This window comes from Aptenodytes forsteri, unplaced genomic scaffold, assembly GCF_000699145.1.
Source record: "Aptenodytes forsteri isolate BGI_AS27 unplaced genomic scaffold, ASM69914v1 Scaffold94, whole genome shotgun sequence".
NCBI classification, from domain to species: Eukaryota; Metazoa; Chordata; class Aves; order Sphenisciformes; family Spheniscidae; genus Aptenodytes; species Aptenodytes forsteri.
In genome coordinates this window covers 2426842-2447567 of record NW_008795017.1, presented here as the reverse complement: position 1 = coordinate 2447567, position 20726 = coordinate 2426842, and the positions used below count along the sequence as shown (strand labels likewise).

General features: G+C 42.3%; 1 protein-coding gene across 1 annotated transcript; it reads left to right on the top strand.

Annotated features, from left to right (window-relative positions):
* Positions 1–6: 6 nt before the first annotated feature.
* On the top strand, positions 7–20265 carry TRIB2 (tribbles pseudokinase 2). The gene is made up of 3 exons (XM_009275564.1): positions 7–334; positions 4319–4611; positions 17923–20265. The coding sequence occupies exons 1-3, from the start codon at positions 65–67 to the stop codon at positions 18389–18391; spliced, it is 1032 nt and encodes a 343-aa protein (XP_009273839.1). The 5' UTR covers positions 7–64; the 3' UTR covers positions 18392–20265.
* The last annotated feature ends 461 nt before the right edge of the window (positions 20266–20726 follow it).

Genomic DNA, 20726 nt, shown 5'->3' with positions numbered 1-20726 from the left:
GGCGAGGGACCGCGCTCTACGCCAGGGCTCCGGTGCAGCGTCTCGGCTGGTCTTCTCCATACTCATGAACATACAAAGGTCAACCCCTATCACGATAGCACGATATGGGAGACCGCGGAATAAAACCCAGGATTTTGAGGAGCTCTCGTCCATACGGTCCATCGAGCCAAGCCAGAGTTTTAGCCCGAATCTAGGCTCGCCGAGCCCGCCGGAGACCCCGAACTTGTCGCATTGCGTTTCTTGCATCGGGAAATACTTATTGTTGGAGCCTCTCGAGGGAGACCACGTTTTCCGAGCCGTACATCTGCACAGTGGCGAGGAGCTGGTTTGCAAGGTAATACCTCTCCTCCTTGTTCTCCCCCTGGGTTAGCCTGCTGTCGCGTGTTGGTTTCCTGTGTCTTGCAGGAGGGCCAAGCACGGTCGTGTAGCTCAATTATTAAACAGTTGAGAAACAAAAGGTAGGGAGACAGGATTAAAGGCGCATCCTGTAACTTTTCCCTCTCTCTAGACAATGGCCACGTTAGAGCGGTGGCCCGGAGCCAGTTTGCCTCTTACCCCGGGGATATTGTTCTGGAAAGAGCCGTCCTTCAAGTAGGTCTTAACGTGAGTTCGGATCAGGAGAAAGCCTCCTCTTCCCCGCTCTCACTTTTCAAAATGGAGTAGGGAATCCCCAGATAATTTTAAGGTGTTGGGACCTGCTGGCTTCCTTGATTTTTCCTGTCCCTTGTTCTGGGAGTTGGGGTATAGAAGAGGATGGAGAAGCTGGGGGGAGATCGCCATCAGCTTTGTCTTAAAAGTGATTAAAAAAACCCAAAACCACATCGAATTAATCAGCCTGAGCTCCCTCACCGTTGAGGTTGTTTGCAAACAGCATCCTCCCCCATTGCACAATTGAGCAAGAATAAAACCTGCACACCTACGTTTTTTAGAAGAGCAGACAAAATAGCTATCCCACTCTGTAGTCTGCCTGCTTTTCTCTGCCTCCTCCCAATTTGCTTCTACTATTCAAAGGTGAGCTGTAACCCACATGCGTGCACGTCCGTGGAGCGATGTTTTTCTCTTTTTGGGCTGAGGGAATAATTTCCTTTGTTCCTAAATTTCGATTCTCATTGTCTGCAGTGAGCCAGACTTATGCCCAGCAAACTGAGGCAGTACCCAGTAGTAGTTTTTATAACTACGTAGCAAATTGCAACCTTGCAACGCACGCTGCAGTGTTTGTATTGTTCCCAAAACATGGAATCGTGCCACTTGGCTATCTTGGGCAAATTTCTAGTGTTGAACTAACTGCAAAACGGAAAAGTAGACATATTACAGCTTATTTGTATTCCAGGGATTAATGATAGTATTGCTGACTGTTTCATGCTTTCTCATACTTGATTCATAAGAAGTTATGGACTAGGCTGTAGCAGGGAAGTGAAAATAATTGCTCCCGTTTGCTATTTGTAAAGACTGGAGTTCAGAGGGCAATTTAAATATGCTTACTGATTGAGTTATAAAACCTGATGTTAAGGCAACCTAGGACTTTGTGTGATTATTTTAGGGGAAAAAAGGGCCCGTGACTTTGCAAAAGACTAATATTGCATGCTGAACTGAATGCTTTGTTACTAAACTGAAACAGAACATGAGAATTTCTAGAATGAAAGCCGTGCTCGGTGCAGTAGTACAGTGCTGCACTCTAGGACATTGGCATCTTTTCATGAAATAAACAGATCCCACAAAGCTGCTGCTCTGTATGAAATTATAGGTGAGCTTGCATAGCAAGTAGTAAAGCGGGGGCTATGCTCTTCTTTGTTTCCTGTTTGGTTTGCAAGTTTAAGGCATTGTTTTGATAACAGTATGATCAGTATAACTGCAGCTCACAAAGAGTGGACTTTATTTTTTTCCTTCCCTTTAAGCTGTATGTTTTTGAGCTGATCCTGACATTTGAATAGTATCAGTTTTTCCATATGTGCGAGGCACTACTTCTAGCTCTGCTCCAAAAATATGATCTTACCCAGAATTGCTAGTTTGTGAATACACAGTTGTCAGTCCTGAACTCAATTTAATGCGTGCTTTAAAATGCCTGCAGTATCATGACTACTCTTTGTCAAGTAGCCTTCCGGCTAAGAGACCTGCTATCTGGTATCTTATTGAAGATGCTCTTAGAGATTGCTTGCAGAAACATTGGTTTGGATAACAGACACATACTGATGATTCTCAAGATTCATTTGGCTGCACCCACTGACTGTACAGATGCCGTTATTTGCTTCAAGGCTCTGTGGCATCCAAACAATGGTAACTTCTCACTTCCAATTCCCAGCAAGAACTAAATCAAACTGCAGCTTATTGGACATTTGCTGAACTGAGGCCAGGGATCTTAAAAGCTGGGATACAAAGAAGCCCTTTATAAGAAGTATTCTAGATTGTAGCAGTATGATAGCACTTCGCATCTCCCCCCTTTCAAACATAGTACTGGTACATATCCAGATATATTTATTTAACATTGTCTGAGAACCACAAAATGCAACTAATTTATATCAGGATAATCTAGTTAGGAGAGAATTCTGGAAAGGCTTTTTTTCACATGAGGGTTTGAGCTACACGAATGTTCCTGCTTAAATTTTATTTTATAGCAGCCGCTTTGTAGAAGAGCCATTCACTTACAATGTAGTAGTTACGAGTTTTGAGATCCAAATGTCAATGAATTCTCCTCTGGAACAAATTACACACCAGGGATTTTAGCAACACCCCCTCTCCACCCCGGTTCTGCTTCCCTAGCGCACCATGTCACCAGAATGCCTCAGTGCTAATCTACCCCCTGTAAAATGTGTTGGATCTGTTTGGCAGTCTGCCTTTAAGGTTGGTTTTGCCTGTGCCGGAGTATAGCAGCACAGGTATGGGATGGGGAGAAAGAGGTGTGTGAGGAGGGGGTGCCCCAATTTCTTGGGGCTTGGGTCCTTTTTTGCGGAAGGAGTTTGTAAAATTGTGCTCTGAAGCGTTAAATGACTCAGGTTTTGAAGCCTCAGGTAAATTTTGATTGAACCGTATCTCTCTCACTCAGTTTTGAAAGCTTTTTAAAGCTTCAAAGAAAGCAGGGAGATTTGCTTCTTGGAGAGGATACAAATACCCGCTATTGGAATACAAATACTAGAACACAAAAAGAAGAAAAACAATTGCAGTTTAAACCAGTTGGTTAGAAGAACGTATACCAGTTCTTGATTTTTATGTTCAGTTAGAATGACACATGACTACCTTAAATTCTTTTTACCACAGTAACAAAACACCCAAGAGTAAGTTACATATTAGTAGAATTTTTATGCGGGTGGAAATGCTAATCCCTTGCTTTGTAGTACTTCTGGAGCAGGTATAATTAAAAATAAAAATCGCTCCTGTCAATACTTTGCTCATATTCTCTTTTAGCACACTGACTTCTGTTATTCTCAATGAAGTCTTTCTTGTAATGTGGGCATTTCTCAATTGACTCAAATACAGATTCATTCGTCATCACTAGATTATAGTAACTTTTTATATTTGGGTTTCCCAGCAGCCTTTTTAATTCTTACAGTTCATTCATAAGATCAGTGATAACATACTTACTAGTAAAGGGACACTTTGCTTTTAATGGAGCACTTGATTGAAATGCAGAGAGTTCAGGGTGGTTTTGTCTTTGCCTTTTGAAGGTTGTTTGTCTGCGCTCCAACAGGCAGGGCTATTTTCCCGGTTGTCCTTCTGATCTTACAGCCATTGTAAAACTGAGACTTTGAAAGTGAAAGTGACTTTGCTGTTTGTCAGAGATGAAAGAAAGGCAGGAAGTAAATATGAATAGCGCTAGATGATATTTTAAACCTGAAAATCCTTAAAGCTCTAATGGGTTAATTAAATCAAGACAGAGAGGCATGTGGATCAGGGTGGATTTAATATGACAGCTTCTCTCAATACAGAGCTACTGGCCATCTTCTCTATGAGTTTATTTGGATGGAAGATAGAAGATAAACACGTTTCCTTCTAAGTACTGCTCCTGTATGTCTCTGGTCTTCAGAGCTTAATTCAGATTACATTCTAAATTTGAACAGCTATTAGCTAATGAACCTATTCTTGCTCTAAGTTTTGAAGACTAGCCTTTCCTGTCAAGGTTATGCGTATGTCCTGTGTGGGGTTATATAGTCTGTTTTGTCTTGTCCTCAGTGCCATGAGCTTGTGACATCCTGTTTACATTGGTGCAGCTTCAGCAGCAGCATAAATTGTACTTAGAGATGGTTCTGTTAACAGAATTAGATGTACTATAACTTCACTGTCCTTCGTGTCGCTAACCCTGGCTTTACTGTCATTGTTCCTGCAGGTGTTTGATATTGGCTGCTACCAGGAGTTACTAGCACCATGTTTTTGTCTGCCTGCGCATAAAAATATCAACCAAATTACTGAAATAATTCTTGGGGAGACAAAAGCATATGTGTTCTTTGAAAGGAGCTATGGGGACATGCATTCGTTTGTTCGTACCTGCAAGAAGCTTAAAGAAGAGGAGGCAGCCAAACTCTTCTATCAAATAGCTTCCGCTGTTGCACACTGCCATGATGGTGGACTGGTACTGCGAGATCTCAAGCTGCGAAAGTTTATTTTCAAGGATGAGGAAAGGTAAGAGTCTCCCTTACTTTACAGGTGGGGGTGCCTGAGGTCAGATTCAGAGTTACAGGATGCTGTGCCCTTCATTGTCACCGTACCGTTTGTTTGTGGTCCACAAGGTGTTACGCTTTCTTTGTTTTCCTCTGCAACCTGATCATGGGATGGATGTGCCATTTTACCTTCTGGCTTAGGCTTTGGAGTAAAGTAAGTATAGAGCGTCATTTGCATCTGTGCCTGGCCTCTGCATTTCCACCTAGACGAGTGCCCTCATTCCTAAGGAGGGGACATCTGGAGGAAGGCTCTGCGTACATGTCTGTAAGAGCTCTGCTATCATAAATGCTGATGGTGTTAAAAGAGGGGAAGGAGCAAAAGATCCAGTATGTTAAAGAGGGTTGGGGACTGAAATGGCTCGTTCCAGTGAGGAGGTGTGAAGAGGAAGAACAACCAAGTTGTTAATGCAGACATAGGTTGGAGGGAAGGGCCACCAGTGCTTTGAAGGACTGCTTTGAGGACAGCTTCTTGCTTCCTGTGCTGGGAAGGGTCTGGAGACTGCTTCTGAGAGTATTGTGTGGTCACTAATCATACTAAGACTAAAACCGCCTTGCTGTGTGGGTGCCCGTTTTTAGTATCAGAGCTGTTGTGGTACTTGGGGAACTACCCTTTTTTTGTTTGTTTGGTTGTTTTTTTTAAATCTCCTCCCTGCATACTCTTGTCTCTCAATAAATGGTTGGTAAATGATTTGGGGAAGGAGTATGGGAAGACATGGAAAGAAATAATGCTAGATGCTCTGGGTATATTGTGAAATGCTATTTCTGATGCTGAGCCATAGCTATACTGTTGTACCTGTGGAAACTTCGTATCTCTTTCCTTGTGGTTATCAGTTTTCATTATGTTACATCATGTATTAACTTGCAACTTCCACATAAAGCATGAAAGTAATGAACACTGTCAGATTAATGTCAGGCTTTCACAGAGGGATTAAATTGGAAGATGACCATTACGGAAAAAAATGAAACTAAATGGGGGCAGAGCCTGCCTTTGTGTTTCTTCATTTCTTGGTAGAGGATGGGGAGATGTTTTTCCCTTTTAGTTAAATCCTGTAAACTGTCTGAAAGCTTGTTCAGACTGTTGCAGAGTGAAATGGATGTTCTGGAGAGCTTTGTTAAAAATAACCAGTGCGTGTCAATTCCATTTGGGGCTGTTTGGGGAAGTTATAAGCAACAGCAGAGGCACAAAAGTTTTCTACAGTCTCAGTAAGTCCACGATCTGAGAATTAGAAAAAACTAATACACAATTCAGTCAGGAGAGAGAGGTTCGTGGCCTTAAAATAAAAATGACAACCATCTATCCTGTTTAAATATAGTCTACTTAAATTTTATTACAAGTTGAGTTTTGCAAAATAAACTTCTGCTTTTAATCTCTTTACAAACTGAAAAATAAAAGACATATTTTCACTTCTTAATTCAGTCCAGGCAATTCTCTGCAAAGCAAATAGCTATTCCGTATTTTTCTACCACAGCCCCAATATATATGATTACCCTTTCCTCCTCTTCAAATAAAAAAGCCTAAAATGAAACTAGCTTAATGTCCATTCAGAGAGAAGTGCAAAGCAGGTAGATATATACTGCACTTTCACAACTTTTACTGAGTTTAATAATTAAACACCATTATAGCACCTTTGATGCAGATAAGAAGGAAACTTGTACAAAATAGTTGAGGGAGGGATTGTTTTCTGTTGTAGCTGATAATGTCCTAACGTTAAAATGGATTTTTTTTCCTGGGGACATATGTAGACTTGTGTGGTTTTGTACAAAGGACAGGACTCGGAGAAGCCCTAGGGCTCACCCTAACTGTCTGCTCTAAGCGAAGGCAGTGTGAGCTCAGGGCAGTGCAGTGGGCGCAGACGTGGGCCCGTGCTGAATACTTTTGAACTCCTACCCTGCTGCTTAGTAGGAACTGAATGTAACACGAGGCACAGGGCCAAATCCTTTAGCCACCCAAGAAGAGTGGTGCGTACTATAATAGTAGTGTTTGCTTTTATGAATGTTTTTAACGTAACTGCAGTCTGCAAAATCGCAGTTACTCACTTTTGAACAGTGTCTTCTAATTGTACAATAATTCACTTTAAAGGTCAAATACGACTTGCTGGTTATTTTTAAGATAATCATAATGTGGTTTTCTTCTGGATGTAATGTTGATTTGTAAGTAGAGAGGTATTGTAATCCTTACTCTGCTAAATAAACAGAGGTGAAATAGTGTGAGATAGAAATAGAACCAAACAGCGACTGGTTTTTTTCACATGCTCTAATCATCAGACTGTAATCAGTCATCACTTTAAATCTGCTGCTATATTTAGGCTGAAAAATCTTCCTGGTCCTTCCGGGTTCACGGAGGTGTTTGTGTGTTGCTTGTACCCCTCCAAGCTCGTGTTTCCCTGAGGGTGCTGGTGAGGATGCCTGCGTGCTGAGCAGCCTGCCTTTCAGAAGCTGCCGTCGGCGGCAGTGCCTGGGAGATGGGTGCTGCATGATCTATTGCTCTTTGATACCTGTAATGAGCCAAGGAGGAAGAAAAGGTGAAAATGATGTTTTGAGAAATGTGCATGAACTCCACTGCTGCGTGTTGCTTGCTCTTCAGTGGAGCTCTTTCTCAGTAGTTCTTTTCCTAACTATTTCTTCAAGTCTGTTTTTCTGCAGTTCACCTTTAGTCCCTACTGCTTTGAAACTTGTCTCTTATTGAAGACTCTCACAGCTTTTATTTTGATAGAAGAAAAGATAGGAAATCCAGCATGCAGGCAACACATTAATGGAGAACTCACTTCTCTTATTTTTTTTTTTTAGTAAGATACTTGTCTGCTCTTAGCTGAGAGCTGCCAGACTGGAGGAGCCAGAGAGAATGTGAAGGATATATGGAAGCGTTCCATTTGTTTAAAAAAGAAAATCAATTAAAGCATTTCTTAGTACATACTCCTTCCATTGATCCTAATGATATCCTGGTAGTTCAGTATGAAGTCAGAGCTCCTGGAGTTTTGCAGACTGGTACATACAGCATTGAAACTCTTTCCACCTCATTCCTATTATCTAAATTACAGCTGGAATTTGCAAAGATTCAGGCTCCTGATCTAGCAGCAGTCATGAGTGCTCTTTGCTCCTCCTGATGTCACTGCTAAGAATGCATGTTATTTGGATGTTGCAAATTGCAGTGCCTTGGGATGTCTGTAATGAACTGGGAAGTAAGAAGGTGAAAAAAGTAATGTTGGGAGGCTGGTAGTGCTGAGCATTTTGTAGGGGTCCTAATTTTACTAGTGGTGTTCTCTTGATGTGCTAAATCAAAGGTAGACTGTGGTGGTGTGTTATGTCTTATTATGCATATGTGTAAATACATCAGCACTTAAAATGAAATCCAAAATTCCACAGTGTAGAAACAAACAAAAATAATTTGTCTGTGTTTCAAGGTACTTTATCTATAGCTTCTTTTAATCCTGACCTGCAGAAATTTTGAAGATATGGTAAATTGCATTCCATGAAAATGATGTGGGCTGTTGCCAAGCACCTTAGGTCTGTTATGTTTTTGGTTTTGGGTTTGTTTTGGGTGTTTTGGGTTTGTTTTTGTTTTTTAATTTAAATGAAGGTTGGGGGATTGTGTTTTTTGGGATGCGTATGTGTGTCTGTGGTCTTTTAGTATTGAAATTTCAGAGTTAAGCTCCTTAAACCTGCAGCTGATCTTGATGAAGCAGAACTTCTAAGACATTACAGCATGGCTGGAAACGTTTTGTAAGGCTGGGTTAGCAAGCACCAGCACATCCATTAAATGAGGGCAGTGACTTTCAGAGCACTAAAAATACGGAAAACAACACTGACTTGCCATGCTGGGTCTCACCAGGCTTTTTCTAAAGTACCTGTAAGATTCTTGGATATTTTAAAAATTGGGTCCTTAAACTTCTAAATAAAACTTGAATCCAAAACAGTAGAGATGAGCTAAGATAAAACGCGGTTTTGTATGTTTTCTGCTTCCATGCGTCTTGGTCATTTTTTCTTGTCCTGGATATTAAGCCAGGTCAATGTGGATGTTGTGGGGCTCTTGCTTTTGATTATTTTTGCTGCGTTCATGTCATGGTATTTACAATTTTCCTTGTACAGCCTGTCCTCGTAGTAGGCCCTTGGGCAGAGCCACTGTGCCCTTCTAGCTGGTATCCCGTAAGAACGTTGCAGAATGGGCAGGGCTTTTTGGGTTGTGCTAAAAATAGCACTATACACAGTATTGTGCTAATAAAGCAGTTCATCAGTCTGATATATAGCAGATGCTTTGAGAAAGAGCCACCTCAAAGATCTCAGAATTAAATCACACATTTCTGTGTTGGTTGTTCCAATGGTTTTCTTAATACAAGAACATTTCTGCTGTCAGGGAATTATTAATTTCTTTAGTGCATTTTTAAGCCTTTAATTATATTAAAATATTAGCTGTTGTAATATTTGAAGTTTAAAGACCTTGTACAGTCATCATACTTGTTGAAGGGAAAATTAAAATAATTTTGGTATTTAGATATTGTAATTTTCCTGTATTCTTTGAGTAAATATGAGAAATGGTAGGCAGGTGGGATTCAATACAAATAAATAGAACTTGACACTTTTTGCTCTGCACCAGGGGAATGCAGTCAGTACAATACACTAATTTAGAAAGCCTGTGTTAGCATAACATATTTACTTGGTGCTCTTAAAATGTTTTTTTCTTTCTTTTTTTTCCTCTAGAATTTCTCAGCTTTGAGTGGATGATGCTTTAAGGTGACCTACTTATGTTGTTTGCAATCCTAGTGATACAAACCTGATCCCACAAAAAATACAGAATGCATATACCGACCTTTTTCCAAGTAGACCTTTCATTTTCTTACGCTTAGTAGCAAGTTTCCTCCCCAGCATTTGTCAAACTGTAATGCAGTCAGCCGCTTTTTCCCTGTGTTGTTAGAACTTGCTGTTTTACTTACAATTCAATAGAGAACAGGTAAGTTAACACTTTCCCTAAGTCCTAGAAAGAGAGTCCTAAAGTGGAAGAAAATTAAATAAAACAGGAGTGTTCTTTAAATACCAGAAGATTTAGAAATAAAACCAGTCTTCATCTGTTTTGTCATTTAAGCTCTTCACATTACCCTGAATGGGGCCACAGGACCAAGAGCATAACTTCTTCAGTAGTGGAGGATCATAGGTCAGATTTCAACCCAGAAATTTTTATTCCTAGAATATAGGGAGGAAGGCGAATTTCTTCACAGGCAGCAAATCTCTGCTGTCAAACTTAGGATAGAGGATGAAGCAGTTGCACAACTGTGTTCCACAGAAAGGTTCGTGCTCCCTTTTGCCTTTATGTGGTTTGGTTACTAAGCCTCTGTTTTCTCCTGGCGTTCCTGGGAGCAACGCACTTTAGATTTGTTGGGTATGTGGTACCCTTCCCAGCGGGGTGCGGGAGGCTATCTGCAGATGTCGAACATCATGCCAGCCCTGTGAAGTGCTTAAATCTCTTCCCAAGGGCATAGATAGTCATAGAGGTTAAGTGCTGTGCCTAAGGTCATAAATGAAAGCAAAAGCCAGGGAAAAGTTGGCTGCTGACTGGCCCCCAGATGAAGATGGGAGCTCCAATGGACCTCGAGTCAGCTCAAGGCCCCTCAGTGAGACCATGAGTATTGAGAGCCTTTGCTGTAGTACCCAACTCTGGAGTTTGCAGAATATTTTACCCTTGGACTGTGCTATCTTTTGGTATTTGGCTCATGGTTGGACCTGTGTCTTTTCTTCTTCACTCTTTTTTCAGTCTTTTCCCCTTTGCAGCCTCATGTACTAGCTCTGCTGAAGGGTGGTGTCAAGGTGCAGCCCCGTGCCATGCTTGGAGCAGGAGGGGAGCCCTGCTTAGGGGCATGCCTTTAGGCTGGGCTGTACCGCTGCAGGTTGTCCCCATGTCCTGCCCGGCCTCCCCAGCCACGCTGTCTGACTTTCTGAGAGGTGCCTCTGGCTGAATGCTGTGTTATGTGTTGGCTATAATGCCTGGCATGGTTGGGTGCCCGTCATGAGATGCCCGTCACAGGATTAATCTCTCCGTGATAGGTGCTTTGCAGTCCCTGGAAGTAGATGTCTCTTGAGACACCTTGCATTAAGAGTTCAAGAACTGGTCATTTTGAAGACTTGAAAACCTCCGTCCATAGACTCGGTGCAAAATACTCCATGTTGACTTTTGAGCGGAGACTGAGGATGTCTGCGGACGTTTGTGCTGTGGGTGAGGAGGGGAGGCAGGGAGCCCAGCTAGCGGAAGCTGCAATGGACTGTCATGGTGAAATTCTTCTGCTGCCTTTTCTTCTAATTGTCCATATTATCACATCGTGAGATTACTTCAGGCTTGGGAGGGAGAGGAAAGGTGGAGATTGTAAACAGGAGCCAACCTGGGGCTTATTTAGTCTTAAGCATCTACTTTATTGGTGGCTGTATATTGCTTGGAGACAGGTTTACAGACACCTAAGCAAAAGGTTTCCAGTGGGGTTGTGAAATGATGCCCCTGCTTTATCTTAGAGGTGCTAAGCACCCACTGCAAGCTCAGAAAGCGTAGGGCTTTTTTCACAACATGCAATTATGTTAACAAAATAAAAATTTGGTCTCCTTTCCCTGTGGAGTTTCACCATGTGTCATATGAAAAGACCTAGAAAAGATGGTGAACACAGCATACAGTTGACAGCAGAGCCTTTTAAAACTCTGACCTTCAATGTGATGTAAAAAGATAAAAGTGAGGTGAAGTAGCTGCCCTGAGCCAGATGCTTATCAAATAATGGACTCCTCGCAGTATTGTAACTGGGCCCCTCTGTGGAAGGGTCTGCATTGGATTTCAGAGCCCGCACCCCAACACACACATCGCTACCTACCTACCTACTTTTTGGGGAGCGTGTTGTCTCCTTAGGCAATAAGGACATGGAAGAAACTAAGTATACAGCATACAGGACAGGCTAAGTGGAGTTCTGTAGAAAAAAAGCCGGCTTAAAACAAGTTAAAAGCCTTAAGTTGCTGGGTCCTGCAAGTCAGGAAGGGGGTGCGGGGCAGGGCTGAGTGCACTGGTAGCATCCCTTCGGAGGAAGGGTGGGGGATGTGTAGTTTTTAGAGGCTTCCTCATTCTGCGGAAGTACCAGTGAGGGAATCTTCCCTTAGGAACAAGGTTCATCCTGTAAACCTGTGCTGCCTGCAAGTCCCAGTTGTCTTTCGAAACATATCCTGGAGCCTGTTTCATTATGCAAGAGACTGTTTGTCTGACAGCCTTTGTGCAGGGTTTGGTGTTTTTGGTTGTTTTTCCCCCCTGAAGTTGTGTAGGATGTTATATGGTGAACTCCCAGTCTGTGTGCTGTTAGGCACTGGAAGGGATCTCACAGTGAAAGGAGCAGGATTTAAATTGATGGCATAACATTTCCCCTCTGATCCTATGTGCCTCGCCGCCCCCGGAGGAGATCGGGTAGTTCTGAGTTCAGAATGAGCCTTTGCACCAAGCTGCAAATCATCTGCAAGGGGTTTCATTAGCCGCCTTCCCCATCTCGCTGTCTCCATGACGGCAGCCTACTTCTGCATTATTTAGGAGAGATTCCCTTAGTTAAAAAAATCAATTAGCAAAAGATAACTGTTTCCAGCTTCCCTCCCCCCCCCTTGTGACTCTAATGGCATGATTGCATTCATGCTTGTCTCGTCTTTATGATGGGGTGCTAGCAACTGACCTTGATTAAATGACCTGTAAATTATTGGCCACATAGGAGCAATCCCTGATCTACTGGGCAGTTGATGGCTTGAGTGCCTCTACCTAGGGAAAGGCTTTCCTGGCCTCAGTCAGAGTAATGTTGAAATATGAGATAGCATTGCTTTGGTGCCTTCATTTTTTATGTGTAGGGGGGAACATTGTAAGGCACCTCTTCCCTTTAGAAGTTGCCACTTTATATTTACCTGCAGTCATATTACTAAAATGGCAATTCAGATGGCAGTGACGGTTGTTTTCTGATCTCTGGAGGCATGAGGCTGCTATATAGAATCTGTAAATCTGGATCATCTAATTTTGACCCAGCCTGAATAGCAAGTGGATGGTGTACCTGGAGTGTCCATAGCAGGATGGCTCCTTCCATCTTCTCCCAAAGCAGCTGATCTGGCTGTCATCTCGGGGATGATGCTGTACTAAAATTGTGGGTCTGGTCTGCAGTGAGCGTTTCCAAAATGGTAATGGTGGCTCAGCTGTGGTTCAGGTGTTACTTCCCATACAGATGGCTTCAGGGGCAGACTAGAAGCAACTGTTTTCATTGATTCAGGCATGGGCTCCTTTACTACTGACTGTTTATTCACTGCAGTGGAGATATTTTCCTTTGAAACACTCAGACTTTCAGTCAGTATTTCTGCTTTAAATGTTACAGATTTTTTTTTTCCTCCTGCCTTATGAGCTTAGAGCCCTCTGAATAATTCCACTGATTTTGGTATGGAAATTGTGTTTGGAGAGCAAGTGTGAATGCCGGGTTCTTGCAGCCCTGGCTTTGGTGTCAACAGGCAGGATAGCAATTTGCCAGTAGCCCCTAAGCTCTGCAGGGAGGAATAATGCGAATCACTGAAAAAAGTGTAGGATGTGCAACAAAGCCGTCTGCCAGAGACGGGTGCTAACTCAGGAGGTTGCATTGAAGAATATTCTGGAAGATGTTTAATTGATTAGGTTTTGTTACATTACTGAAGAGCAAAGTCTGAATGCAGTCAAGTAATGAATGGCATATTGATAAGAAATTCAGAGTGGTATTGTTTTTCATGGGTTTCCCTGACGGTTTCTATGGGGACAAAGACGCATTTCCCGTCTGAGTGCTGCTGCTGCCCTCTGATTGCACTTCTGTGGTTTCATTCACCAGTAATGGGAAAGCATTCATAGGCAGAATAGCTTCCCCTTTTTAAATAGCCATGATTCAGGGTTGTATTTTTTTTAATGCATTAGGCTAATGCAGTGTTTTATCAATGATCTGATAGATGCATAATGCTCTTTTTCCAAGTGCTTATTCAGGGTCTGCATTAAAACTTGAAATTATGTACTGTAATTACGTAAGCCTTGACAAAAGTCTTTGTTGCCCTGCAGTATGTGTACAAAGTGATTCTCATCCAGCTTTGGCAGTAGCTTACATTTGAACTTTAGGGATTAATTTTGTTGCAACCATTTGAATGGTTGAACTCAAATGCTGATGCATTTGGAAACCTTTTTCTCTTGTGGGGGTCCTTCAGTTGACTGATGTGAGTTAATTATTTAGAGAATGAGAGTTTTTTAGAAATGTGACTTTTTAAAAAAAAAAAGAAGAATTATTTTGGTTTGTCCTTTTTCTGCTCTCTGATGGGAGGCACTTCAAAGCTGATTGTGATTTCACATCTCAGTGTTTGGTTTTGAGTCTGTCCCTTGCCTGCCAAATGTCGAATTTAGGGTTGTCCGATTACTCTGCAGGGTCCCCCCCCCCCCCCCCTTTGCTGTGGAGTTTCTGTATTCTCAGAAACTACTTGCAGTTTTGAGGGTCTGTTTGTTGTTGTTGGCTTTTATTCTTTTTCCTGGATGTTTGATTTCAGTGCTTCCTCTGAGAGAGAGCATGTGGGGGAGAGAGAGATTGCTTCTCATCCAGCATGTCTCTGCATTTCTGTGTATTTAGACTCCTCTCTTTCCTGTTCCACTCTGCCCCCCACAAAAAAAAAAGCCCTCTGGCTTGCAGAAAACAGAGTTCTTTTAGCCAATGCTTGAAATGTGGAGGAAGGGGAGGCCAGCCAGAGCTGGAAGCTCTTTCTCGCAGAGATGGGGTGCTGTGTGCTGGGAAATAGCAGCTTCTGAGCCAGGCTGCTCCTTTTTGATTGCCTGAAAAAAACGTGAAATGACTGTAAAAAGGGGAGTGAGACTTGCCGTTTACACCTGTGTATTACCGAATTGTAGTACGATTACAGACTGTGTTCTGTATGCAAGGCTGAGGTATGTGAAGTCATCCATCACTGGTGAAAACAGGCTGGAGTGGGTCTCCCCAGCCCCAGTGCTGGCTCGCGGTGAGGGGTGCTGGCAGAGCCGAGCCAGGGCCCTTGGCAGCAAAAGCTTGTGAGTGCTTCTGGGGCCCTTGGCCCTTGGCAGCAAAAGCTGCTTCTGTGCACCGGCTGGGTCCAGCAGGCCCGCCCTGGCCTGTGCTCTCCTTGCTGTAAGGATGGAAACCTGCGTTGTCACCTTCTGCAAAGAGACCCGACCTTACAAATGAACATGGGAACACCCGAGTTGCTTCTGGTGGTAATTGAGATGGGGAGAAGGTCACACCGAGGCCATGTACCTGGCAGTATGCGCTCAAGAGATGCAGCTCCTGCAGTTTGCAAGGGAAATGCATACCTGCGTGGAGTGGCGTGTTCAGTGCCGTACCTGTGCTGGAGCACTGCCTCATTGCAGAGGAGCCATTTCACCACTTGTACCTTATACACGCGGGTGTTACTGATTGAGGGTTTCGGGGCTGGCAAGGAGGGAGGAGGAGGACTGAAGGTTGTGTTTTTGTTTAATTTGGGACCTTTTGTTTCCTCAAAGCCTGTCAGCTCAGTAGGATGAAAAACCTGGTTTGAGTGTTTGCTTCATTTGGCCACAGCTTATGGAGGAGCACGCAGATAAGGGCCAGCTGTTGCTCCATTTGCTTGCTTAAACAAAACCCGCTGTAGCATGTGCGGAGGGCTGCAGGCTGCAGCACCTTGCAAGAAGAGCAAGACAGAGATAAGGTTTTTGTATGCTGCTTCTTTTTTATTATCAAGAAATGATTTCTCCTGTTGATGAATTTTTTGACACACCTTGCAGTCTGCTGTTTGTGGTTTTGTACTGCGTCCATTGTAGAAAATAAGAGATTAGGGAATTCCAATAATCTTCTGTAATATAAAAGCTTCTCATTGAACTGTTTCTCTAAATTTGGCAACTCCCAGAAATGTAAAATAGGATGGGAGAGTAAACAGTGTTTCCCTGCGCTGTTGACACGGGGATGGCAGGAGAGTGTGTGTGGGGGATGAATTCCCTCCTGTAAGTTGCTTATAAATAGCATGCTCTGCCCCGTCCTGGTGTGCGTGTTCTGCTTCTGTTAGTTAGCAGGAGTGAGTCGATGCTTTCCTGTCTGGCAGTTCAGTGACTTAATGCATGTTTGAGTAGCTGGCCTCACTGTTTTATTGCTACACATACTTTTCTGTGGAAAAACTGAGGTGGGCAATGCAAATGGAACCACAACTCATGTCCCTGGCTTCCCTTTTATTTCCTCCTCTCTGTTCTCTGCCCTCCTTAGCGTGGTTTTTTCTCTGGGTGTTTCTCCTCGCTGCTCTTCCTATGCTGTGCAGGTGCAGGAACATGTTGAAACTGAACATGGTGAAAGGACTCTTCTCTAGTCACTCTCCTGTTTTGGACCCTCTGAGCTGTGTACAGAGGGAAATTGCTGTGGTCTTGATAATTGTAGTTAAGTTTCTCCTTGCAGCCAGCTTCCTGTGTGAGGTATTGCTGCTGTAAAGTATTGTTTTGAGCGCTAACGAGGGGGTTGTCCCTTGCCAGGAGAAGTGCTGTTAGGCTGGCGATGGGTAATTAATCAGGAAGCAGGTGTGTTGCGCAAACCCCATCAGCATCCGCACTGGAGGAGAAAACACTGGCCTATTTAAGGAGGGAAGGAGCTGCCTTGACACACTGTGCTTGGGAGCCAGGTATTCTGAATTCTGTATTTATGACTTCCTGATTCGAGGCACGTTGCCAAAGGGGCTTTCACCTCTGCTAGTAAATGTCTCTAGCTGTTGAAAAGGTCCAAGTGTCATTATGAGAGTTTATGGCACAGTTGCCTCTGGAGTACTCCACGGAGTAAAATGCTCTTCTGTTGGTTCAAAGAAGATAGCGTTGAGCTGCCCTGGAACCAAGTCTAAGCCAAAGCTGACCCAGCTGTCTTTGGCAACTCAAGCCTGAGCAATGTTGTCCTCAGTAAACATTTAAGAAACAGGGCTCTCCTTGTCTGTTTTAATGCCTGTTATATGATGTGCTTCAGTCAAGAGATGCGAGTTCTGCTTTCTGGGATGAAGTTCAGTCCCTGCCTGTGAACGTCTGTGGTATGGGAACATGGCTGTGACACAGGGCTAAGAGTGATCATACGGACTGGTGAGTTGATGGACGAGGACAGTAATACCCAAAGTTGAGTTACGATCCTGAGTTGTTGAAAAGAAAGCCTGCAGTACTGCTAGATCACTCTTCCATCCAGATGCACTGGACAAGTCCTGTTGTGTTGTAGTGATTCTGCTCTCAAAACCAACCATTGCTGGCAAATAGTCTAAAGGGTAATTGGTAATCCTTTTAGATGCCTTTAACAGGCACAGATTTTTAAATATAGTTACAGATGCTAGCAGTGAGAATTAAAAGGAAAGAAAGGTTATGTTCATCTAGTGCTATGACAAGCAACTAGGCATCATTTTTTCTGCTCCTGTGTGATATCTATAAGGGAAGAAAATTCTTGCAGAGACAATTACTGCAGCACAATGACAAGTTCACAGTGCTTTGCAGGCAGGAGTTTGCAATCTAGATAAGGCATCCCTGTCATCTCTCTGCAAGCCCTTTGCTAGCCTCTCTGTTCATTCCAATGTGAGGAGCTCCTCTGGTTCAGCTGGGTAGATAAGCTTGCTGTTAACCTTGGTGGTGTTCAGCTCACCTGATCTCCCTTTGCCCAAAGGTCTATTTAGGAAGACTGAAATCTGTTAAAATTGCTTTTCCTTGATGCTGGGATAAAGAAAAATTTTGGTTGGTCAAAGAGATCGTTTAGGGTCAGAGTGACCATGTTATTCCTGTTGAACCTTGTGGAATTACAGGTGCAAGTAACGGCTCACCAGTGTGAAGGTGTCAAAATAACCTTGTCTAGTTAGGGCTAGGCTTTTATTTGGGCATGAGTCCTACACAGGTACGTTAGAGTGCAGCCAACACAGAGAAAAGCTTGAGGTTTATGTCTCCTTTTGGAAATCATGTCTATGTAAAATTTACCAAACACATGAATATGGCAATTACTTTTATCTTTTTAAGGCCTTACTAATGAGTTTACTGGACATAACTGTATTTGAAATCTTGTAGCTGTGTGTGTGGCAATATTCCTTACATTTCTCTAAGATCTCTAACCAGTATAGAAGAGACAGTATCAATTATCTGTAACAAGTGCTGTGAGTGGGATTTTAAACTGATGCACTCCTGTGGTTGTTGAATTTTGTAGGGTATTACTATTATAACCATGTAGTTGTAACAGTCATGAATTTGTGTTTTGATGTTTGCTTACCTTGATGGTTTTGGTCTTTTTGCCTGCAGGACTAGAGTGAAATTGGAAAGCCTAGAAGATGCTTATATTTTAAGAGGAAATGATGACTCTCTTTCTGATAAGCATGGATGCCCAGCCTATGTGAGTCCAGAGATCTTGAACACAAATGGCAGCTACTCTGGCAAAGCAGCGGACGTATGGAGTCTAGGTGTCATGCTTTATACCATGCTAGTTGGACGCTATCCTTTCCATGACATTGAGCCTAGTTCCCTCTTCAGCAAGATCCGTCGTGGGCAGTTTAACATTCCAGAAACTCTATCCCCCAAGGCAAAATGCCTCATACGTAGCATACTGCGTCGGGAGCCATCGGAAAGGCTGACTTCACAGGAAATTCTGGACCATCCATGGTTTTCTACAGATTTTAATGTATCGAATTCAGGATATGGTGCTAAGGAGGTATCAGATCAGCTGGTGCCTGATGTCAACATGGAAGAAGACTTGGACCCATTCTTTAACTGAGCACAAAGACTGGTGTTCAGAAGGTACACAACCTGGAGATGGACACATGAAGGAGCCCTTCCTGACCGTGTTAAATCATCCTGCATCAGCCTAGCTTGGTAGCAAAAGACACTCAGAGGTCCTCGGATTGAGAAGAACCTCCACCAGGAGCTAATATAACAAATGTAGCATGGGGACAGATTGGGGGGGTGGGGGGAGCTTGCTATCAGGTTAGATTGATTTGGAGGAGAAAAGGCAGCATGGAGCAATTTGTAGCTTCTCACCTTTTTGGAGCCAAGGAGACTGCACATGCCAATTCTGGTGCAGCTGTATCACTCCCGTTTCTGTTCCATTAAAAATAGTGGTAACTCACGACAAATAGAAACTTTTTTGCCTCAGCTCACATCTTGGCATCGCACTGTTAGATATTTAACTTCAGCCATGATTCAGGGAAAGTACAATTGGCTAACATTTTTTTTTAATCGGATGTCTAATAATTAATGGGATTAATTTAAGAAAAAAATTAGGTGCACAAAGGCGGACATGAAAAGTGGGTGCTAAAAACAAACAAAATTTCAGTTCATGTCTCTTGATAGCTATTTTCAACTCATTTCTTCTAAATAAACTACTTAATATTCTTGTCAGGAAATGACATTTTAATGCTTTGTTCCCTTAAGGGGAAGTAACTGTCATTTAACAAGCTGTTCTGTTTTGTGTCAAATGGTTTGTTGCAGGAAGCTATTATAACTCGAACTTCCAGATGCATTACTGCTATAATAGGGAAAAAAAAGAAGAAAACTATATAATTTTTTTTAAAGATATGAGATACTGGCTTCCATATCTGCCATGCTGCACGTATATGACTAGAGAGGGCAGAAAGCCCTTAATCGTGTCTTTATCTGAGAACCGATCTCTTCTTTAACTGACTGGCCCAGGTGTAAATAGAGGGGTCTTTATTATTGAAGAAGAGTATTGTGGGTTTTTTTTCTTTGAATTCCTTTCAACTTGGGAAAAGAATTGTTTGGGTTTGATTTTTGTTTATGTCCAGAATAAGAAATAAGAGGGTATTAATAAGCTGAACATTTATATTACAGATATTCCTCTTGAAACATACACAGTAATATGCACCTTTTGTATTGTCAAGACTTATTCTATTTATTGAAGAAAATGTCACAGTAGTGATGTATTAAGCCAGTACTTCAATTACGGGTTGACTTGGGATGACATGTTACATGCTGTAGTTAACACACTTCTTTTCTGTTCAGGTATTTCTGTCCCTAAATAACTTTTTATTTAGCTTCTTTTTCTAGATAGCTTTATTTGATTTAGACTGGCAAATGTTTTTATTACTGCTTTTATATTGCTGTATGATATTGAAATCTCTTGGCATAAATATTTGTGTTTCCAGTACCTCAGTTGTTCTGATATTACTGCCTGTATACGTTTTGTGAAGTGGTCATGTTTTTTGGGTAGGTACATGTGGACTCTGTAGTATGTAAATGTTACTTGAATTTGTGCTTAATTATAGTATGTGGCATGTGCGTACAGCTACTTGGCATTTGACGTATGGATGCTATTTGCCTGCCTTGCAGGAAAGTTATGGTCCCACTCTCAAGAGGATGTTTCACAGTTCTTTATCAAGAGACAAAGCTAGCTGCAGCTGACCTGCCTTGGTTCTATTTTGGTAACTAAGAATATAAAGGAGTAATGTTTTTACACTCTGAAGATGGTGCTGTGTCAAGAAGGACTTTTTTTATTTTATAAGTACCTTATAGGAGGAAAGATTGGTGATGTGCATGGTGGGGTTTTACTGCCTCTGGTGCTTTGTCATGTATTTGGTTTAATGTTTTTGTCCTAATCTCTTCAATAAATAAAATTGTGCATATTTAACTAAACTTCAGTGGTGAACGATGTTCTTACTGAATGTCTGAGGTGCTGCAGGTGTTTGCTCCGTTAGGATCATTTAGCTGGTATTTTTTGTGCTGCTAACAAGCTCTTGCCAGACCTGTGAGCTGAGAAAGCTTAGCACTTACATTTACAAAGTAACACTGTAAGCCTTTTCATCAAAAATTTTACCGTTTGCTATGAAAGAAATTGGCTTTTATTTTGTTTATTTTCTTTTGGCTTGTCCCTACCACTTACCAAGCCCATTTACCTTTTTCAGGGAGAGTATTGAAATGCAGTGAGAACTATGTCTTTTTGGTGATGGGAGCTCTTTGGCATTTTTTGTGCTGCTAACAAGCTCTTGCCAGACCTGTGAGCTGAGAAAGCTTAGCACTTACATTTACAAAGTAACACTGTAAGCCTTTTCATCAAAAATTTTACCGTTTGCTATGAAAGAAATTGGCTTTTATTT

Bases quoted from the DNA above. Each gene is read 5' to 3' on its own strand.
- TRIB2 (XM_009275564.1), top strand. From the start codon at position 65: ATGAACATACAAAGGTCAACCCCTATCACGATAGCACGATATGGGAGA. The intron at 335-4,318 runs GTAATACCTCTC...TTGTTCCTGCAG, and splicing joins GCGAGGAGCTGGTTTGCAAG to GTGTTTGATATTGGCTGCTA. The intron at 4,612-17,922 runs GTAAGAGTCTCC...TTTTGCCTGCAG, and splicing joins ATTTTCAAGGATGAGGAAAG to GACTAGAGTGAAATTGGAAA.